Raw genomic sequence first — 24172 nt, 5'->3', positions numbered from 1 at the left:
TATTTGCATTTTGTTTTAATTTATTTGTTGTAGCATTCAGCAGAATCTGTATGACAGAAAACACACACTAGATCGCGTATGTGTGTGAAATAGGATCCACATTGGCAATCTATACAATGTATAAATGTTGCTGTTATGTTAGAAATTTACTATGAGTATAAGCAGATCGCGTGTTCTTTTATTAATTTTCAAAATCATACTAATTAGGGTTATGAGACAAAATATAGAGACGTACATTGGCTTCGTTATTTTTCCGTCCTAATAGTTTTTTACCATTTCTACCACTGGCAGATGATTAACCTTCAAAGTGTTTCATTTGTTTTCATAATACATTTGTAATGAAGTAAAAATGACTTCACTTGATCTGTCTATAATTAAACTATCAATTGCGCTTACGGACTGCGCAGCAGAGGTCACGAACCAGTCACGAATTCTGGGATATCATCCGGGTACTCACGGGAGAAAAACAATAACAAAAGTTTACACCAGTCCACGGAAATTGCTCCGCATCAGTTCCCCTTTAAGAGTTTCAAAATACAGCTTAACTGGAAACTCAATTGTAGATGGGGGACGACAGAGAAACTGGTTCCGCTTGGTGTCGTTGTTCTGGTTCGGCGCAGGAAACAACGGAAACCAGTTTAAAATTGGGGGATTCCCCGTTCTCGATTCTCGATTCTATTTAAATGTGTTAATAACCGGAACATATTTTGGCATTTTATCGTTTTGTACTGAAGTATGATCAAATGGTATGAAGTGTATGGTGTAAACATTATGTATGATTCATATCAGAGAGCCAAAGCTAAATAAGTGGTGTATAAAACTGTTATACCATAGTCTTATAGACACAAACAAACCTACATCCATATAGGTCTAGTTGATTTCTAACAGCCAAACTATGATGATAAGGCTTCTTGTATATTGTTTGGTCCATACTGTGACTATGTCAGCCATGAAACTGAGCCTGACCTCCTGTCCCAGCCCTATATTAGACAAATGGAAGGAATATGACGAAAGATGTAAACAGGAATCCCCAGCAAGAAGATTCCACTGCCAGTATGACGCAAGCGAGGACAAGTTATTCTCAGCGTGTGCTGTTGCTTCAAAATGTGGACCAGGTAATTAATGAAGGGAGAAATTAGGGGTAAGATGTAAGACAAGGACATAATTTTTATCTTTAATGTAATTTAAAGTTTGTATTGTACTAACATTGGGTGATAATGAATATATTCATCTATTTCAAACAACTATTTTTCAACAAAAGTAGCATTGATGTCATCGGTGCAACTATTCCAACTCGATCTCATCATCCGGGGATTTTATATTGGTTTTTGATGAGCCATACTTATCGCTCCACACTGTGAGGGAGTGTTGTGATCACATGACCTCCAATTTATATGTTGCCTGTCACAAGCAGATGACAGATCTTGCTGAATTTTCATTTGCTAACTCATGACATATGTACATGTCAGTCTGTATCAGTGTTGCGTTAATTAAACACATTTTTTGTGGGTGTATGAGGATGGGGAGTTTGGAGGTGTCTATGTTTTAAGGGTATACATACCATGATTCTGTAGATCACCAAAGTATTAACCAGTTAGTGAGTGAGTTAATATTTAACGTCACATCAGCAGTTTCATCCACAAGTTAAGGATATGTGGAGATATACAGAGATGGAGATTGTATCAGTACAATGCAGTATTCTATGTATGTATGTATGTATGTATGTATGTATGTATGTATGTATGTATGTATGTATGTATGTATGTATGTATGTATGTATGTATGTATGTATGTATGTATGTATGTATGTCCACAAAGACGTGGAGAAGGAGACTGTATTGGTACAGTATTGTATGGTGTAGGCACACATACCCCCACAGACATGGAGAGGGAGACTGTATCAGACAGTATTGTATGTTGTAGGTACACATGTCCACATAGACATGGAGAAGGAGACTGTATTGGTACAGTGTTGTATATTTTAGGTAGACGTTGAGAAGGAGTGAGTGAGTGAGTGAGTTTAGTTTTACGCCGCACTCAGCAATATTCCAGCTATATGGCAGCGGTCTGTAAATAATCGAGTCTGGACCAGACAATCCAGTGATCAACAACATGAGCATCGATCTGCGCAATTGGGAACCGATGACATGTGTCAACCAAGTCAGCGAGCCCGACCAGCTGATCCCGTTAGTCGCCTCTTGCGACAAGCTGAGTCGCCTTTTATGGCAAGCATGGTTTGCTGAAGGCCTATTCTACCCCGGGACCTTCACGGGTCTGAGAAGGAGACTGTATTGGTACAGTAATGTATGTTGTAGGTACACATGCCCACAAAGATATGGAGAGGCAGACTGTATCAGACAGTTTTGTATGTTGTTGGTACACATGCCCACATAGACATGGAGAGGGAGACTGTGTTGGTAGAGTATTGTATGTTGTAGGTACACATGCCCACATAGACATGGAGAGGGAGACTGTATCAGACAGTTTTGTATGTTGTAGGTACACATGCCCACATAGACATGGAGAGGGAGACTGTGTTGGTAGAGTATTGTATGTTGTAGGTACACATGCCCACACAGACATGGAGAGGGAGACTGTATTGGTAGAGTATTGTATGTTATAGGTACACATGCCCACATAGACATGGAGAGGGAGACTGTATTGGTACAGTATTGTATGTTGTAGGTACACATGCACACATAGACATGGAGAGGGAGACTGTATCAGACAGTTTTTTATGTTGTAGGTACACATGCACACATTGACATGGAGAGGGAGACTGTATCAGACAGTTTTGTATGTTGTAGGTACACATGCCCACATAGACATGGAGAGGGAGACTGTATCAGACAGTTTTGTATGTTGTAGGTACACATGCCCACATAGACATGGAGAGGGAGACTGTATTGGTACAGTATTGTATGTTGTAGGTACACATGCCCACATAGACATGGAGAGGGAGACTGTATCAGACAGTTTTGTATGTTGTAGGTACACATGCACACATAGACATGGAGAGGGAGACTGTGTTGGTAGAGTATTGTATGTTGTAGGTACACATGCCCACACAGACATGGAGAGGGAGACTGTATTGGTAGAGTATTGTATGTTATAGGTACACATGCCCACATAGACATGGAGAGGGAGACTGTATTGGTACAGTATTGTATGTTGTAGGTACACATGCACACATAGACATGGAGAGGGAGACTGTATCAGACAGTTTTTTATGTTGTAGGTACACATGCCCACATAGACATGGAGAGGGAGACTGTATCAGACAGTATTGTATGTTGTAGGTACACATGCCCACATAGACATGGAGAGGGAGACTGTATCAGACAGTTTTGTATGTTGTAGGTACACATGCACACATAGACATGGAGAGGGAGACTGTATTGGTACAGTATTGTATGTTGTAGGTACACATGCCCACATAGACATGGAGAGGGAGACTGTGTCCTGTGTCTCATGCTCAGATATGTTCTATCAACAACATGGCAAGATGTCCTTTGAGTACACACAGCCAAACTGTGATTACAAGAAAAAGCCATGTGCTGAAGGAAAGTTTCAATGTGAGCCTTCATCCAGCCAGCAGGACTACAAGTGTTCATGTGACCACCAGATGGGCTACGTGCCCAACAAAGCTATGGATTGTGATTGTTTTGAATATGACAGCATCTGTGACTGTCAGTATAGCCCCTGTGCAGATGGACAGCAGCTTTCTGCCAGTGAGTACATGCTTTAACAATACCAAATCATTGAAATGATGAAAGAGTTTCTTTTCAAAAGACATATTGTGAATAATACTTAATGTGACAAAATATATTGTTACAAATATTGATTTCTTTGCTTTGTAATAACACCATAAAATGCTCAGTTGTTTTAGATTTGTTTCTTTCCTGCAGAAAAACGTATTGTACCCTGCCACAATGCGGAACTGGGAAGTATATATTCAGCAGCTTCCGTACATATGGACGTCCCGATTTTTGTTAGTGCAATATCTCATTGACTGTAGTACCCATTATCTTCAAATTTATTGACAGACTACAACGGGGGATTGCACAGACCCTAGTCGAATTTAGTTACCTTGGCCTTATTTTCAAGGTCACTATGACACTTTGTCCACTTTTCAAACTCATGTTAACGCAATATCACATGAACTGTTGTACCTTGACCATATCTTCAAGGTCACCACAACACTTTGACCATTTTTTAAAGTTATGTAGACATGATATCTCATAAAACATTTTGCCCAATGTCTTCAGTCATGTTGACAGCCTGCATGGGGTGATTACGCAGACAAGTCATTTGAGGAATCTTGTATGTGACCAAAAAACCAAAAGCAGTAAATATGTTATAAATATTTCATTCTTCTTCAGTGGGGGGAAGAGGGGGCAGGGACATTGCCATAATAGTGGCAAACACTTGTTACTCCATCATAGCAGGAAAGATAAAACTGAAATTTTGAAGACACTAGTTTATTAATAATTATTATTGAATTAAGTTCTGTTACATTACATTAAATTGTATTGCTTTTAAATGTGGGTGAAACATGTGCTTTCAATTCATGACCTGTTTGTGTATAATACAGTAATAATGAATGGCTGCTGGCCGTTGACGTGATGTCCAGGAACCAGGAGCTTTCTGCTGCCACTATTGTTAGTCCGGTATAGACGTTACAGTAGTCTTAGCGCCAGGAGCTCTCTGTTATGGTTGGCCAAGATGAGCTACAGTGTTAGTGACTTCTGAGTTAGGCTCGGGTGGGCTGTAAATGCATATTGTATAACTCTTTAAACTTTCCTCTTGAGCTTTGCTGATTGTGTGTTCCAGATTACAGTTGTGTGGCAGTTCCTGCAACGACCACAAGCCAAATAAGGTAAGGCAGCTCCACCTGGTGGCCTAGTTCCTTAACAGAAAAGAATCTAATAAAGCATCTGAACTGACCACTCTGTTGTTGAATCATACATACAATGCCGCCATGTTCATCTTGAATTAAGGAGGACCTCTTTGGAAAAGTGAGGTTGATTTGTAACTTCTTTTCTGACCCTAGTGTCAAAGAACTTAAAGAACAACACAAGGAACAGGCTTATATTCCTTTACAAGATAGTGAATGGGCTAGTGGCAATACCAAAAGATCAAACTCGGATCCCCAACACTACCAGAACTAAGAAACATAATGCACTGAACTTCAAACAGGTGCAGTGTAACACAGAGACTTGGAAGCAATCTTTTTACCCAAGGGCAATAAAAAAGTGCATGCAGGCAGGATTTGGCATGGGCTGCCATGATGCCAGTGTTGTAGAGTTAGAACATACACAATACTTCAGTAGGGAACATGCATACATGTGTTTTACTGTTATCTACGATTTTATCTGCGATACCTATCTATGATATATAAGCCATATGGCAGGATGGTGTACACTTTAACTGTTTTTGTCTGTGACACACTTTTTTAATAATGTATATCATGTGACTCATAAATTTTGATATTATCTTATCTTATGTAATGGCTGACATAGGGGTTGCTGTTTATTGCAGAGAACCCACCACAACATCTGAACCTGCAGGTAGAGTACCTCTGGGATTCTTGGATTGAAGAGAACCTCGCACACTTATCATATTGTCATTAGAGCTTACGTACACTTTACCTTCAGTTTCTATGTCTAAAGCTGGAGCTTAAAGGGGCACTGATGCGGAGCGAATAATGTTTCTCGCCAACGGTCGAATTACGAAACCAAACCGCAAATTGGTCAGCGCCCGCTCCTTCGACCGTGACGGACAAAGGAACTGGGCTCCTGTCCATATTAGCAGAATTTCTTCACCTAAACAATCAGGAGGCCGGATGCCCATCATATGCCATTTGTTCAAAAATATCCATGGTATTCCTTGTCTGATCGTAACCAAATATCCCAGCAGTGTAGTTCTTTTCGGATGCTTGGATGGTATAGTTACTGATCCAATTTGATCCTATTTCTGTGTTTTTAACCTCGATATTTAATCATGTTACATGAAAATATGATGTCTACAGGCACGTAGCAAGCCATTTGTTTCAGTACGGAAGATTGCAAAGCTTTATATATATAGGTAGTTTTGAGTGTTGGTTCAGCTGTGATAGCAAATATCATACGTAAATTTTGGTAGCTATGGTAGCTACAATGGTTTATTATTTATGATAATAAAAACACACAGTTGATTTATTTGAATTCGTAAACAAAAAGCGATGACTTTGCCTTTGGTAGAGAAATCTGAAAATTTTCTTACGTAAAAAACCCCTTATTTCACCTATTTACCCAAGTACACAGCAAATGCCTGTGTGTATTCCTTATGTAACGAAATTCCGTTGGTATCCTCAAAACAGTTTCGGCCCATAAGTGTTTTCAGGCTGCATGCGACACAGAGATTACATCTTCCTTGCTGTAACTCGCGTTTGATGGTGTACACCTGCACGTGTTATTTGTCATCATTTCTCTGGATGGTCAATTAATGAATTTATAACAGGTATAATTAGTAGTAACACCACTTCGGTTACTCAACAAAGGTTCCCATTTGGCATTTCTCCTGTCTGGGGTAAATACTCAACATTATAAATTAAGGTCTGTAATGGCAAATGTATTGTATGTTATGTAATATGTGCATGTAAGTGATGCAAGAGGGTTTATCAGCTGAGTTACAAAAACAAACATCGATCAAAGGATTAACCGATAACACACTGATTGATTAATTACTTTTATCTTCTGGCGGATTTGTCAAAAGGCAGTGTGTGTAGATGACTACACCCTGTCGTAAAGAGTGAGTGCAAAAACAACATCCTCCCTTCAAAGAATTAACCACCCTTGCGTTGATTGATTGATTGCTCATTATTGGTTAACTAAATTACTTAGAATAGTGGATATCATACAGTTAGTTTGCCAGGTGTGCTATCTTGGGAGACCAATGAGAGATTTATCTGGTTTTCACCAACGAAAGACGTGAAACGATGTGTTACTTTTTCGCAAACTAGACAGTTGTAAGACACGCGACATAGAGCAGGATTATTTACCAGCTGCAAATGAATGGAATACGATTTCTTTTACGTGGATATTGATGGATACATTCCTGAACAAGGTAGTAGCCTGACATTGTTGCTATAAAATTAGTCTGTTTTACATTCATTATTTGCATTTTGTTTTAATTTATTTGTTGTAGCATTCAGCAGAATCTATATGACAGAAAACACACACTAGATCGCGTATGTGTGTGAAATAGGATCCACATTGGCAATCTATACAATGTATAAACGTTGCTGTTATGTTAGAAATTTACTATGAGTATAAGCAGATCGTGTGTTCTTTTATTAATTTTCAGAATCATACAAATATGACAATAAACTAATTAGGGTTATGAGACAAAATATAGAGACGTACATTGACTTCGATATTTTTCCGTCCTAATAGTTTTTTACCATTTCTACCACTGGCAGATGATTAACCTTCAAAGTGTTTCATTTGTTTTCATAATACATTTGTTATGAAGTAAAAATGACTTCACCTAAGTTGATCTGTCTATAATTAAACTATCAATTGCGCTTACGGACTGCGCAGCAGAGGTCACGAACCAGTCACGAATTCTGGGATATCATCCGGGTACTCACGGGAGAAAAACAATAACAAAAGTTTACACCAGTCCACGGAAATTGCTCCGCATCAGTGCCCCTTTAAAGTGTTAGGTGACTATTGCTTATAAACTAACTTCCTGACCTTTAATCTATCTGATGTTTATTTCCATTCTTTGCTTGGGAGTGCTGTTTAACATGTTTAAAGGTTTTATTTGTACTTGTGTGCTACTTGTTACTGGTGCATTAACCATTTTGGGTGGATCTATGAAGTAATGTATTTTTTTCTCACACTAGGTGTTTCCCCTAATACTGGTGCCATCATCGGGACAGCCATTGGCTCTGCTGCTGTCATCATAGTACTTGGTAAGTGACGGAAAGTAAGCAGTTAATAACATCATAGATTATGATCTAGTATAAAGAATGGGTGAAGCAGCTTTGTTTGAGTTTAATTTGTGTATTGTTCTCTAAAGTAACACTTTTCTGTAATTCCACATGTAATTCACTCTGTCTATTCACTTCATATTGTGACCATTATTGCTAGTGTTTTTATTATTTTTTAAAATTATTTTTTATTTTCTTAAAAGCTCTGTGACTTATAAGATAAGGGGCAGACTGTTCATAAGACAAAGTATGTATTGAACTGTGTGCCACCATCATTTATGGCCACCACCATGACAGTGAATCCAAGCCACTGTTCACATTTCAGCTATAATCTGTTATTGCATATGGAGTAGAAGGCAACAAATAATAAAGAACTGGAGCTCATCAGGCAGAAGTTTTCCATGTAAGTATTTGGAATTGAATAGATACAGTTGATTTATAAAATGCTCATGAACTTTTGTTTATCCAAAATTCTACACATGTATGTCAGTATTATCATGTGTAGCCCAGTTGTGTAAGGCACTACAATACGCGTTGTCAGTGGGTTTGAATCCTGTTTTGACCCAAGTATGTTTCCATGTTTGTCATAATGATGCCCATGCCTGTGAGTTTCAGTAAACATACACATCCTGCTTCACTTGCAACTTTCCTGCCTTGGATTTGTGTCAGTAATATAATCTGATTTGCTTCAGCCTTTGCCACTTCAGTGTTTGAACTGAGTGTTCTAAATGTCGAAAACACAGAGAACAGTTCAGAGATTTCATGGCAGATATATTAATTATTACTGTGAATACTTGTTGCAATCATATTTACAAGTACCATTCCTATCTGTTTTAAGGAACAACTTACTTTTTCGCTAACCAAAGTGTGTCTGCTGTTCATGGGTGTGGTTACCGATGTAAGCATGGAGTACTTAGCCCTATGTATTAGTACTGTTGATGGTGAACAGTCATTGTTAGCTACTTACATTCTGGTTGGGTCACATTTGAATCAATACTTTTGTATGTAGTTTATAAATGAAATATTCTATAATTATATGCACATCAAAAATGCAACCACAAGGGATCTTATCATTTGATAATCTAAAATCAAGTAAAATGGTCAGTTTTATAATAGTTTTGTGAAACTACAATTATTCATCAAACCTGTCCTTTCAAAGATATGTAAGCTGTTTTAGGATATGACCAAGATCTTTTATGGATATACCGTCTTTTACACACAAAGTTCCAAGGTCATTCCAGATCCCTTCATCGGGTGAATGGACAGTTAATGACATCATAACAGTCACTTCCTGTATCATGACAATATTAGTGCAGGAAGTAATCATATGCCATCTTCTAGTAATGTTCCCTGCAATTAGAGTGTTGTCCCCCTGGCATGTAATGTGGGGGATATAGTCGACGCCTCGTCCGTCCGTCCGTCTGTCTGTCCGTCTGTCCATCCAAACCATTCGTAATCATTTTGTCCCTGGAGCATGACTCAAAAACCGTTCAATATTTTTAGACCAAAATTGATAGATACAGTAATCACAACCTATAGTTGTGCCTTTTGCTATTTATAGATTTGGGGCATTTTTATTTTTTTTGTTTTTCCATGGAATGTTTTGGTCTTAGTCAAATGGTGGATTTGTTTCTGGAGTATAATATTTTTCTTTATCAGAGGAATAATGTCATCACTATCAGAGGAATAAAGTCATAACAATCAAATAGGCAAAGTCACCAGTATCAGAGGAATAATGTCATCACTATCAGGGGAATGTTAGTTTAACAATTTTTCGAATGAAGATTAATTGTTCTCTATTCCAATAGATTGTTGACAGAGTATTACTTGTCAGAATACATTATTTACTCCTGTATATACTGATGTTGATATCATAGGGGTAGGGTATTTGTACAATGGCTGATAGTTGATGGTTGAAAGAAGTACCTTTCACTTTGCATGTATGCAGTTGCTTTGGAAGGCAAGATATACTTTGGTTTTTGTGACGTTTTGAAGCAGACTTTTTTCATGGATATGATGATTTCCATGTATTAGTGTGAACTATAACAGAGAATATATTACAGTGATGCAACAGAGCTACTAATGGAGTATGAAATCAATTATTTGATAACTCTAATCTGAAGTTGTCATAATCCTTTCAGATGAAGATATGGTAAGACTTAAGTTCTGCTTTTAAAAGTAAGGTTTGTCATGGGTAATATTTGCTGTATTTACAACCAACTGTGACTCTTGAAACTTGTGATTATTTTAAGAGTGCCAGTGTTCTATTGATATAATGCAAGCAACATTTTTATGCATTGATATTTTTATATATCCTTACATGCTTAATGCTTTGGGTGAAAAGAAAAATCATTTCATACAGTGTGGAGCAGACATCAAGGGTTTACCTTAGTTTTGAATGTTGCAGGTTGTCAAGAGAAGACTGACACAACAGACTGTTCTTCTTCACTAATTGATTGGAAAAAGCCTGCATGTCCAACTGCACCTCCAGGTATGTAACACAGCAGTTCTGAGTGCCATGAGCCTGTAACCTCCTGTAACTACAACAGTATGATTCTAGTCAGCATCATCCATTTTTATCCCCCCAGCATGTAGTGCAAGGGGATAAATTCAATGCCTCGTCAATCCATCTGTCCGCCCGCCCTTCATCATTTTGTTTCTGGAATGTAACTCAAAACAAGTTCAATATTTTTAGACCAAAATTGGAAGATATAATAAACTGAACCTATGATTCTGCTATTTTTTGCTCTTTACAGATTTTTGGCATTTTTGTTTTTTTGTTTTTCCATGGAATGTTTTGGTCTTAGTCTAATGGAAGGAGTGGGCTTCATTTCTGGAGCATAACTCAAAAACCATTAAATATTTTTCTGCAAATCGTTTTCAATATATCAATCAGAACGTAAAGTGGTGCCTTTTGCTATTACAGGATTTTGTGACTTACTATCTTCTCGGTTTCCATTAAACATTTTGGACTTAGTCTCAAAAGTGAGAGGTGTGTTTCGTTTCCGGGGCACAACTTGAAAATGTCTTAATATCTGTCAGCAAAACTTGGCAGATATGTGTGGCAGACCCCAAAGTGGTGCCTTTTGCTATTTGTAGACTTTTGTCATATGTCATTTTCTGGGTTTCCATTGAAACATTTCAGACTTAGTCTCAAAATGGGAGGGATGGGCTTTGTTTCCTGAGCCAAACTCGAAAACTTCTCAATTTCTTTCAGCAAAAATTGGCAGATATTAGAGGCAGACCCCAAAGTCTTGCCTTTCGCTATTAGCAGATTTTTGTTATATTTTGTTTCCATGGAAATCATTTGGATGTGGTTTCAAAAGGAAGGGATGGGCTCTGTTTCCCATGCACAACTCAAAAACCATTTGATATCTTTCAACAGAACTTGGTGCCTTTAGCTGTTTACCATATGTTTGGCATTTCCTGGAGTGCCCCTTCCTGGAGCAGAACTTATATATACACACCAAACCAATTGACGTTATCATAACTCATAGCCATATTCATGAAGAATATTTTGCCATTGCAGGAGATGTTGATAACTTTATCTTCTTCTTATAATTCAGTTGTGTCCATAAATTTGAATAGCAGAGATACCACCTGTGACAATTATTTTCATGATGTCCTTGAGTAATTACCCCAGAAATGAGAAATGCCAAATAAGAACCTTTGTCAGATTACCTGAGGGGTGTAGCCACTAATACATTTATGCTGGGATTTGAATCATGGACATTTCTGATCTCAACTTGGATGCCTTGTCCAGATGACTAAAGAGGATAACCATGTCAGCAAGCTGACATTTAGATAAGGATATCATCTGTGTGATGAATACATGCCTGGCTACCTATTTCCTAGTCAACAGAATTCTGCATAATTCGGGTCTGAGGCGTATGTTGTACAGATTGAATATTCTGTTCACCTGGGTTAGAATTGATCTTCCGTAGTCCATGCTTGTCATAAGAGGCGACTAATGGGATTGGATTGTCAGACTCACTGACTTGGTTGACCCATGTCGTCATATCTCATTCATGTAGATCGATGCTTACACTGGTGATCACTGGATTTTCTGGTCCAGACTTGATTATTTACAGTCTGCTGCAATATAGCTGGAATACTGCTGAGTGCAGGGTAAAACTAAACTCACTCACTAATATTCTGTTCCATTTTAGATTTTCAATGGCAGAAGATGGCTAGTGAATAATGTTGTCAACAGTTAGGTTCATTGTTTCCTTTCAGATGAAAACAGTCATCCTGATGATGGCCAACATACAAGTGGTCAAACTGCAGAAGGTCCATCTGAGGGAAGTCAATCAGATGAAGGTCAATCTGAGAGAGGTCAATCAGATGAAGGTCAATCTGAAAGGAAACCAATTGTGGAAGGTAAACATGATTATATCCCACCACACGTGTGAAATATTGGGCATGCTTCGTAGATAGGTTTCACAGTATATTATGTCCAGCCTTAATTGCTCCATGCAAATTTCTGCTTTTTCGTCTCCTACCCTGGTTCCAGTTTCATGGTCACGTTGCTGCAAGCGTAATGTATGTGGATTAATGGATATCCTTGTGCTTGCAATGTCATGATATCAACTCAATACTGTTATGTTAGCTATGTTTTTAACTATGGCAACTGACTTACACAGATCCCTAACCCACTGACTGTTCCTTCTTTCAGAGTCTACTTTAGATAGAAGTAGAGACAGACTGGCAGTAGGTACATCTGCTGGGGAGTCTGTGATGAGAGATACTGAATTGACAGGTAATTGTAAACTGATTGCTTTACAAATGTGACAAGTGGCCAGAGGTCTAGATAATCAAAAGTTGTAGTCTGTAAAATGTTTGTTTACTTGAGAGGCCCTTACTGTAGGTAACTCAATTCCACCTAGTGAAGCATCAAGACAACCGGAAGATCATTGTAGATATTTTATATCCACATGTTGATAAGCGAATGACAAATGGTGACCTGACTGGTGGGTAATGGTTAAAAATATCTTATTTTTGCAGTGTCAGAGAATCGTATGCGAGAAAGATTGAAAGCATTGGGTGAAGCTCCAATTCAACATGGAGGTAAGATTGATATTTCCTTTTTAGGATTTGTGTATCTTTAGCTCACATTATTGCCTGTATGTCTGGATTTGGGTTGCCGCAAAGGGCATGTTCTGCCTGGTATGCTTGCTGTTGTGATGACAACATGAGCCCTCAACCCTCAGATCATACATTTCATCATTGGACCGGTATATGAAAAAGAAAGAAACTGGCATAAACATTCTAAAAGATGATACTTTTGAAAAGGCAAGAAAACACTGAAAGCTAAACAAAAACATGGTCTGAAAAAGCTTTGTCAGACCACTCGATGAAATACACATGTTATTTGACAACGTTAACAAAATATCCTCTATATAGCCATGTATATCCTCTGATAATAAGGGGCGGTGGGGTAGCCTAGTGGTTAAAGCGTTCGCTCGTCACGCCGAAGACCCGGGGTCGATTCCCCACATGGGTACAATATGTGAGGCCCATTTTCTGGTGTCCCCCGCCGTGATATTGCTGGAATATTGCTAAAAGAGGCGTAAAACCAAACTCACTCACTCTGATAATAATGCCAGTTCCACAGTTGTAGATATTCTAATGTTTCTGCATCCTGAACCACTCTTAGCTACTCTTTCAGTGTCTTCCTTGCAACCCGAGATAACTCAGACAGTCAAAAACTCACATAAGCATGGACCCTTTGCCTCCTTGCCATGTGTCACATGTGACTGGTGGCATATATTGTCACTCTCTCCTTCATGCACCACCCAGACGTTGGGCTGGCACCTCAGGTCCCTTCAGTGACTTAATACTCATTTATGTGCAGGCCAAAATAAAACATTTTGCTGTAGACTGATTCTTAATCCAATGGCAATTGTAATGTTTTTTCTTATTATGCATGGTACTGGTATGCAAAACTAAATTGAAGAAGACCTCCCAAAAAAGTCGCCATCAAAATCATCATCGAAATCATTGTCAAAGTCTTCAGCTGCATCAGAAGAGCTTCAGCTTTCTCAAAGGTCTTGATGCCCCCTGATGAAGTAGACGACCTCTCCTCTCAACCTCTGGTTCTTGTACCTGAGACCATTGTGAGGAAAACAATGCTGACATCTACTATCGAGACCATGGTGGACTATGGTCTAGAACCCTTCACAGCAGCTGCAACAGGAATCTAGGTTCGGGAATCTAGTGTCCTGCCCGACTACCTACATGGGACCTTTGCAGGTGCCAGGGTTTTTCAACCTTTCAGCAGTGCACCAGGCTGCATTGGTGAGCACTCACTCATCTGAGAAGCATGGCTAACCCTTCTATGCATGTGGTTGCTCTGTTTCCCTCTAGCTCCACAAACCCATCAATGGCCTTCTCAAACCAATCCATCTTTCTCGAACCAGTCATCAATCTCCTACAACTCAGCCTGCACTTACATTTGCTAACTTACCTGCTCACAGTACTCCTGGGTTGCGTGCACATTCTGTCGTTTCACAAATCCATCCACAGAACCCTCCAGGATGTTCCCATATCTCCTACATTCACGAATGCTGCTGCACTTACTACTGCCGATTTTTACAGATCTTGAATGTCAGCACACAGTCTTCAACTTATGCGACCTGTGAAGGTCCCGGGGTAGAATAGGCCTTCAGCAACCCATGCTTGCCATAAAAGGTGACTATGCTTGTCGTAAGAGGCGACTAACGGGATCGGGTGGTCAGACTAGCTGACTTGGTTGACACATGTCATCGGTTCCCCATTGCGCAGATCGATGCTCATGTTGTTGATCACTGGATTGTCTGGTCCAGACTCGATTATTTACAGACCGTTGCCATATAGCTGGAATATTGCTAAGTGCGACGTAAAACTAAACTCACTCACTCACTCACTCACTTCAACTTATGCAAACCCTTATCAGCAGAAGGCTTATCCATATACTGAGGGTACTACACAGCCTTTCAACCAACCTTCTCCGTCTCAACCCGACTTCATGGCAATCATTACATGTTAAGTCTTAGTGGCCATTCATCAATAACCTGCATTGGCGATCTTCGAAAAGGAGTGTTCTATCCTGCTTTTGCTACTCTATCTACACTTGTGTCTGTACAGGCCCTCGCTCACGTCAAGTCATATGTAACCACACTCAGACTTTGTGGTTAGCATCACTGAACAAGACCTCCTGACCTTGTTACAACACTTACACGACCATGGAGGAAGGTCTGAGGCATAGATTCTTGGGAGGCCTTATTTTCATACCGTGGCCACAAACATGTTCCAAAGCTAGTCGCCATCCAACATTTCTGTAGAATGTCTTGACAGAATGTACAAAGTGTGTTAAAACCTTGACCAAACCCTGAGAAACGTGAAGGAACCTATCAGAATCAGACATCAGGGGAAGAAATGTAATGGCATCAATTGTTACTTAGACACCTCTGAGCTGCCCTGATTCAGCAACCTACTTTTCCCAGTGTCCAATCATAGATACCATGATAGACTGTGAAAAAACTTAACAAAACTTGACTTATGAGGGAAAAAATGGCCAAAATCCCACGTATCACTATGTTTCAATGAAATGGGGCTGCCGAGTCCACCGAGAACATAGTGTAACCCTGGCATTGAAGAGTGAAAGACAAAGCGTTAGTCCAGTTAGACACTGTATGTGTTGCCTGAGGACATTAATGTAACTATATTTAACCCACTGCATATACCACAATGGACAGAGAACATACGCTTTTATCAGCTATGGCAGGACAGGAACATGATCAAGAATTCATCTCAGATCACTTAGCACCATCCTCATTTGGACTCACTTTAGGGCATCAACAAGATCTACCATCCTCATGCCTGTGACCTGACCTGTACAGTAAGCCACCATGGACTGTCATCCAGTTTTAGTCATCAGCCTTAATCAGTTCGTAATGATACACATGGGCAACACAGCGGCTTGGATGGCTGCTTTTGGAAACCATTATCTCAGATATTGCCACTTGAGTATGGTAGTGATGCAGCATTTGGCAGTCATGACCAGACAGTACGAAGATAACCTCCCTCTTAATCACATAGACTTGTAGACGTCAAGTTACTGTCCCATAACTGCAACTGGTTTCAGCTTGAAAGCATAAAAATTACAAATCTACGCTATTTTTCAGTTTTGTGCAGGTCATATGTGGGTAATAAATGTGATATCACACTTGGTCTCATTACTTATGAATTATTGCCCATGGGATCTGGGATAAAATAGCTCTTCAGCAACCCATGGTTGCCACAAAAGGCGACTGTGCTTATCATATAAGGCAACTAATGGAAAGGCTCGCTGACTTTGTTGACACTTGTCATCGGTTCCCAATTGTGCAGATCAATGCTCATGCTGTTGATGGCTGGATTGACTGATCCAGACTCGATTATTTATAGACCGCCACTCACTCACTCACATATGAATGATAAGAAACTCATTACCTTCCTATGGTATCTGACCTCACTTTCCTTCATGTAATATTCTCTACTTATTTCGGCATGTTATAAAACATTCTTAAATGGTAAATAAAGCAGTGTATCCCTACTGTGCTTCTCTAGTACACAGGAATGTGTGACTTTGTCTTTGGAAAGTCACTGGTAAACAGTGGAACTGAAGAAAAAGGAATAACAAGAAATCTTAGAACATAGCTAATAAAATAAATTGTGGAGGTAGCTTATAGCAGATATTGTGCAGTATTTGTTTTTGACTTTGTTTGTGTCTTACTGAGCGAAATGTTGTGCTTCACAAACATGTATCTGTTATTTCAAAAACTTTTCAACAAAAACATACTGATTGAAATGTTTCATACAGATTTTCACTTTTAGCAATGTGGAAATAAACCAAAACGAATGCATCAATGCATGATGAGTGAACCCATGAACAAACTTGCACATCAGGCATATTTCTGTTGTAGATTGTCTGTTGATGTGAATTTGAAATTAAATGTTGAACCTTGCTTAGTGTTTTTATAGTGTCTGATTGGGGTATCTTTGACATCTGATTTCAGGGAGTGACATAAAATCATGTGTTATATGTCTGGTCTTGTTTGGTTGTGATAGTCTGTCTAAAGTAAACTTTGACATCGACTCCAACATCAAAGCTGTGTTGTTCGGATGTCAGGCAATGTCTAAGTGTACACTTTGATTTGGAATCATTGTTTTTGTCAAAAGTTTGTCCCTTGAAGAGGTATCATAGCAGAAATGATATAAATTGTAAAAATATTTTTTTTAAATATGTCATGGGTAATTTAGAAGATGAGAGTTGACATGAGAGCTACATGTATTTGAGTTTTCTGTTACCATATTCTACTATATTGCATTGCCTGCTTGGATATGAAACATGTTGTTGAAATTTGTGTATTGAATATATATATATAATTTGTGTACATACATTTCAATTATTTCCTTCTTGATACTAGAGATGGATACTTGAATATGAATGCGGAAGTCAAAGTTGTTGTTCTTGTCAACATTTCCAACCATATTGTAGAAGTGACAGTATTGTATCAGATATTTCATTAGAACACTCATCATTTGATTGCATTACCACTTGTGTATGGCACCCATGAAGATCCAGGTGAGAATTTATCTTCAGTAACCCATCGGGTGGTCAGGCTTGCTGACTTGGTTAACATCACATCCCAATTGCTTTTATCAGTGCTCATACTGTTGATCACTGAATTGTTTGGTCCAAACTAAATTATTTACAGACTGCCACACTTATAGCTGGAATATTGCAGCATAAAATTATAAAAATTATGAAAATTAGTTTTCAGAAAATTATGTTTTTGCAGCTTTGGGTTATTTTTATACATATATTAGTTTCAAAGTAAGTCTGAGCTCTGAGTCTTGACAAGGAGTTCAGGAGAGACACATATTTTGTAATGCTCAGTTGTAAGGTATTCTTTAGATTTTCCATAACTTATTCTGAGCAAATGTAGAAATATGCATGTTTCCTGATCTCCAGCAAGTTGAGTGGAGACGTTTCTAAGTGAGTCTAATTTTTGAATGAGGCACATGAGATCAATTGGATGAATACTTGCAAAACTTTGCTTTGTATCAACATCATTGGCCTGTTCTGCCAATGTGAGCAGTGTGAGAATCACTGGACTCCTTTCACCTGCTGGATACAGACATTAATATGCAACTGTGTACTCATGTTTCAGCTTTGAACATAAATGCGAAAAATGTCATCGTGGGTCCACAAGGTGCTATTGTGGAACAACAAGTGAGTATCAGGACACACAACATTACAGAGTAAATTAAATACAAATAGCTATCAAATGACAAGACAGTCAGACTGGCCAGTGATTGATAGTCCATGTAGTCTATAATGACTTTTTCTGCTGATAGTTTGTAAGTCCTGTGTATATGGATGTTGTATTTGATTACATTTCATATAAAGTCTGCAGGTAATTATAAAGGTCACAATGTTAAGAGAGGTGTGTTCACCTCAACATGTGAGAGATTTACTTGGGACATGTCAGCCACAGAGTAGGCTTAACATCAGATTAATGTTGTGAGTAGACTTTAAACAACATTTCTAATGAAAAATATTGTGGACACATTTCATGTAGATGTCAAGGTCATATTGAAGTCCATGTCTCGCCAAATTAAAATGTTCACTTAAATGCCTATTTTTACAGATAGTTTGCAAGCGAAAAAAGGTCATTATTGATCCACATTTAAGATCAGTGTATGAAACTCCTAAACACCCAAGAAGCCCCCTGAGCTGATAGCTGAAAAATGTTGCTGGCCCTGTTAACATGTAATAAGCCCTGTATCAAAAACAGGAAACTGACATAAGATGTTAAAATAAAGTTATTAATGAATTACTTGTACTGAGGTAAACTTAAAAACAAATTTTACAAAGCATTACTTGGTGGACACTGTTGATGTATTTAGTGTCGCTGCCATCTGAATGAGACAAACAGGCAAAGACAGAATGGTCAGTATCCTTGGCAAACTGGTCTCTACGTGTCCTTCATGCAATTAGCACAGGGGATTTGTAACTGTCCTTGTGAAAAGTAAACATATGCAACAGCAAATTTAACAATACAACTTGGTCACTGAAAGCATCCTCTAGACCAATCATGTTTAGTGTTAGATAAAAGGGTAGGCTGGTCTGTGGAAGTAACGGTTTGATTAATCATGAACTATACATACAGATGTTGTCAGGCTACCACAATTGTAAAGTATTTTCGAGATATCACTTGTAGTTAGTGACATGGTAAAATATATACCCATTGAAAATGTATTGGCCCACAGGTCTGGCTATAAAATATAGTTGTAAGCCTGCCATGTAACTAGCAAGCAGCAGATCACCAGGCAGATGCTATTTTAATCCACTGGTAAGATCGAGGTCACAGTGAAGGTCAGTTGTAAAGGCAGTTGCCATCTTCCCATCAACTCAGAAGTGTTGATGATAGAAGAGCATACTCTGGTATATGCCTGAACGGCTATAGTTCCAGTAAATTAATAGTAAATCAAGGTCACTGGAACATTGGAATGCTTGTACCGACATTTCAAACTAGAAATAGTCGATCATGAAAATTAAAGTCACATGCTTAAACTCGAAGTACATGCAAATTCTATTTGACTTCATTAAACTGTTACTTTCTGTTGAAAAGTTTTCTGGTATTGGGATTGTATATATTCCTGAACCAGAAGTGATTTCATTGAACAGTTAAAAGTTATCTGAAGGTCACATGACGGGGTTATACTGCAGTTGAAAAGATTTAGATCAAAGATGATCTATAAAAAATAAAAATGATATTGGTGTGGTCAGTTATTTTTGATCTGTTAAATTCAAAATGATACATGGTTGAGGTCTAGTTGTTTCAGGCAATTATAAAATAATACTGATGGGCTAAATGTTTATTCATTTATTAAAATGGGTCATTTAAACCATTTTTATGCATGAATTTGGTACTATACACTTGGAATGCTGCTGGAGAAGCATAAATTTTGATTCCATTGGTATCGAGGAAAATGACGCTGAATACACATGCATTCTCTTTGTAGGGTGCCTTGCCAGCAGAAAACAACTTCCACAATCTCCAGGTGGATATGCCATATTCAGACAGTTTCCACACATATCCTGAAGTAGTGGAGACTGAAGTGTCTGATGTCTCCAGCGAAGACTGCATACATGAAGACGACACTGAAGTGAAACAACCATTCATTAAGGACAAACATCCTCGACCAGAAGGAAGTCTACAAAATGGAAACCAATCCCTGATCCCCTCACCAGTATAATCCCCTTTGTGTCTGCTCTTTCAGTTCCAGCTTTGTATTGGCTTAGTGTATCATCTAGATGAATAAACTATAAGCTGAAGGAGGTAATACCATTCTATATGGCATCAAACCACATAGATGCCATACACAGACTGTAGGTCAATATCCCGCTGGACAAGGAAAGAATGATGGAGTGCATATACTGGAAAAAACAGAAACAGTGTGACATTTATATCTGTCTAGGAGATCAGCAGATGATCAGCTGAATACATGTATACTATGTCTAAAAGCCGATGTGCAAGGTTTGGGTTGATTATCTCCCTTGTAGCAAACACCTGATTTACAAGATGATCTGACTGTGAGCAGAAAGTGATGTCGGAGTGAAACTAAACTAATGGAATTATATAAACCACGTTTTTCATGTGAAAAAAACATGGGAGAGTCAAATGTTGGTCATGGTGCATGTATAGCTGATATGGGGACATTTTAGATTATATTGTCAGGTTTACAACCCATGGCTGGAAACGATGACGTCTTCAAGAAACTGCATGATGAACAGTGAGATATGCCACTAGACCAGTAAGTGCATCATATCAACTTCCACATGAGGCATGATTGTTTTGTTTACAGAATCTGCTGGACAAGCTGAAGACCTTGGTTTGATTCCCAACATGGATACAATGTGTGAAGTCCATTTCTGGTGTCCCCTGCCATGATATTGCTGGAATATTGCTAAAAGAAGCTTAAAACCATACTTACTCTCTCATTATTAAGTCTGCAATGCAAACAAAGGACAGTTTCATGCACATAGTCTTTGATGTGATAATCTGCTGACAAAATTCTTCTCATCTTCACAAGGAACATATCTGGTACAGCAAAACTAGTTGTGGTGGATATATAACACATTCATTTACAATTGAAGCTTAACAGTAACTCATGTCCAAGCACTTGGAACCTATACAATCTTCACTAGTGACCTATCTCATTTGAATATGTGCCGATGCAATCTTCTGCTTTGTATTTCAGTTCAGGCAGTTTGTTGAGAAAGTTTGTTGAGAAACAACATGGAGTCACTTGGTGTTATTGTGTATGGATTTTGTTTTCCATGATGAATATTAAGCCAGGGGTATTGTAATCACATTAATTTGGTGTCAGTGAACAGTATGTAATACAGGTGTCTCATGAAACTACTCTCAGGATATTGAGAGTAAAGTAGTCAAGCTTTTCTACACCATTTGTTAAGATGAATGGAAGCTCCACTTCCTTAGGATTTTGTTTTTGAGAATGGTTCAGAGATGGAAAGTGTTTAACACCAGTTCTCAAGTTCTCGAGAGTCGTGGTTTTGGGGATGTGCAATTAAGCTTGAGTAAGTGTAGTGAACTGACGATAACCTGACAACTGGATTTGCAAAGGTGTTGGAGAGGCCATTTCTGACCCAAATAACACAAGAAAAATCATGTACTGAAATCGACAGTTTGTAAACTGCCTTGGAGATTTTGGTCAGTTGCAGAATTTGCAAATTATGTGTACAGTAAACTGGGCAATGGCATTTACCGGTAAAAATTTTTAATCAAGGTGCTCAAATATATTGATGCTCATAGTGAGGTAAAACCGTTGTTATTACAAAATAAATCTTGAGTGTCAATCATTTATTCTTAACAGACATGATTGTTTTGGTTGAAGCAAATGCTGAAAAACATATATGTGGGTTTACTTGGCCAATATGACACACAGAATGGACATTGCTGGTGGTGCGCCAATGAAGCCAATGAACTCAAGTGTGCATCGAGTGGAAACTTGACTCTTACAGTCAGTTAAGTCCTTTGCCTTGGAATATGCCTTGAACTGTTACACTCATATTGTGATAGACAATGGTGTATCCAAGTATGAACAGATGTGGAGCAGTTAATCAGAATTGACAAGAATACCATGTGAAAAACTCTGACTGCATGTGTGCATAGAACAGGTTTTTAAAGCTGTCACAAATAGCATACATGTGCATTATATTGCATCACTTCCCCAGTTCCAGTACTTTCCAACTGAGCAGTGTTACATTACACACTGTGGTAATGGCTTGTAGTTGTAGACAACAGGTAAGCAAGTCTGATATCTGGTGTCAAGTAAGTAGAAAAGAACATTTGTTTGTTTCTCTAAGTTTATATTTATGTAATTAAATTCTATTGAGTGTTTCACCATAGCAACGGATTTGCTGTTTGAAACATTCATGATACCTCATCCCTAGCTACTGTCCATCTTAATCAGTAGATGGTATTTTTCTGTTGATGTTCTTCATTTATTTGTTTAATTATTGAAGCATTTTAAGATAATTCACATCAGGGCTTGCTGATGACTGAGTTCTAAAAAGAGATAAAAACTTGAAACCACTGATAGTTACATACATGGCCAGCAGATGCTTTTGAGTGTTTTGATATGCCGCTCAGAGAGAGCAGGAGAGAGAGCTGAATATGAGATGGTCTATCCCTTGGCACTGACCTGACAAGATATGGAAAGATGTTGCTTGTTGTTGCTTTGCTTGGTGCTCGGTCTTAAAAGATGAAACAAGGACTGGTCCCCTGAAATCATGATGTCTGACCGGGGTATACATGTTTGACTGGTATATCAGCTGGTTAGCAAAACTGAGGGCTAGCGCATTCAGTCAGCATGTGACTGCGTGTTGTCAGGAAAGTACAAAAACCTTAAACACAATGTAACCCTATTGAGGGCTGGTGCACACAGTCATAGACAGTGACTGCATGTTGTCAGGAAAGTACAAAAACCTTAAACACGGTGTAACCCTATTGAGGGCTGGTGCACACAGTCATAGACAGTGACTGCATGTTGTCAGAAAAGTACAACAACCTTAAACACGATGTAACACTACATTGTATTTCACATTACCTCATGTGGGGTCTTTGACTAAAATCTAGTCTCTGAAATGATCATATTCTGCAGAAAAACAAATCAGTTCCGAAAGTATTTCAAAAGGAGACCCTGAGACCTTTTCATTTTCAGGAACTTGTTGCCTAAACTTGCATGTGCTGCACTGGGTACATTAGTTTCAGGTATATTATTCACATCTTGAACAATGTGTAAAAGGGTTCCCACATTTCTTCTCTGCATCAAGTGTTGTGTCTTCAGAAGTTGCACTTGTAATGTTTAATATTTCACTTTTTGCAGCTTGCCTTATATCATTATCCATATTTATTAAGATTTGTTTTATCTTCCCGCTGAAGTATTTAAATCAACCACAGAATATGCCTATTTTTATGTAGCAGGTTGATGTTTATATTGTTTAGTTTGATAAGTTATTTCTGTGAATTTTTATCATTGTGTGTACTGAGGCATACATACGAGTACAACGTGACAGATGTTGAGGGCTGGAGTTCTGATTTTACATGACAGTACTTTGTCTCACACCTCTTGATTCAGTGTGCAGTACATCAGTGTGGATCCAAAGAACTTCCTCATCCTCCATATTCACCTGACCTGGCCCCAAGCGACTTTCACCTATTTAAAAAATTAGAGGAACACCCCCATGGAAAGTGCTATGTCAGTAATGACAAGCTCAAATCTGCTGTACTCGTATGTATACCCCAGTATGCTTCAAGGAACTATTGCTTTGAACTAGTTGATATATCTGAGTAAAACAATTGGAAATGCTGATGAAGAACACTGTCCAACAACACTCCTAAGATTAGTTGTTGTCACCAGCCTAGAAAGTCAAGGCTAAGAACTTTTGACCAGTCCTCGTATGTTGTTGTCTTTATCTGTTGGGGCATTAATGCTGAAACCAACATACATCATCTACACATGTACCTTAATAGTTCTCCTAGGTTTCAGGAATGTTTTGCTTACAAAATTATGTTCAGACATTCAGATCTGTTGCAATAAAGATTTGGTGTATTCTGTTAAATTTTCCAACATTAA

At 38.5% G+C, this 24172-nt stretch overlaps 1 protein-coding gene across 2 annotated transcripts; it reads left to right on the top strand.

The window, feature by feature from the left end:
* Window positions 1–620: 620 nt before the first annotated feature.
* On the top strand, window positions 621–24172 carry LOC137298543 (uncharacterized). 2 transcript variants are annotated; one of them, XM_067830841.1, is made up of 12 exons: window positions 621–1115; window positions 3423–3731; window positions 4834–4879; window positions 5542–5570; window positions 7892–7960; window positions 8304–8381; window positions 10386–10469; window positions 12215–12358; window positions 12654–12737; window positions 12983–13045; window positions 18175–18236; window positions 20033–24172. In XM_067830841.1, the coding sequence occupies exons 1-12, from the start codon at window positions 896–898 to the stop codon at window positions 20264–20266; spliced, it is 1422 nt and encodes a 473-aa protein (XP_067686942.1). In that variant the 5' UTR covers window positions 621–895; the 3' UTR covers window positions 20267–24172. The 2 variants fall into 2 exon arrangements, with proteins under 2 accessions (XP_067686942.1, XP_067686941.1); XM_067830840.1 differs by having other exon boundaries at window positions 816–1115; window positions 10371–10469; window positions 20033–20365.

The sequence above is a fragment of the Haliotis asinina genome, chromosome 10, assembly GCF_037392515.1.
Source record: "Haliotis asinina isolate JCU_RB_2024 chromosome 10, JCU_Hal_asi_v2, whole genome shotgun sequence".
NCBI lineage: Eukaryota > Metazoa > Mollusca > Gastropoda > Lepetellida > Haliotidae > Haliotis > Haliotis asinina.
This window is presented reverse-complemented; position numbering and strand designations above follow the sequence as displayed.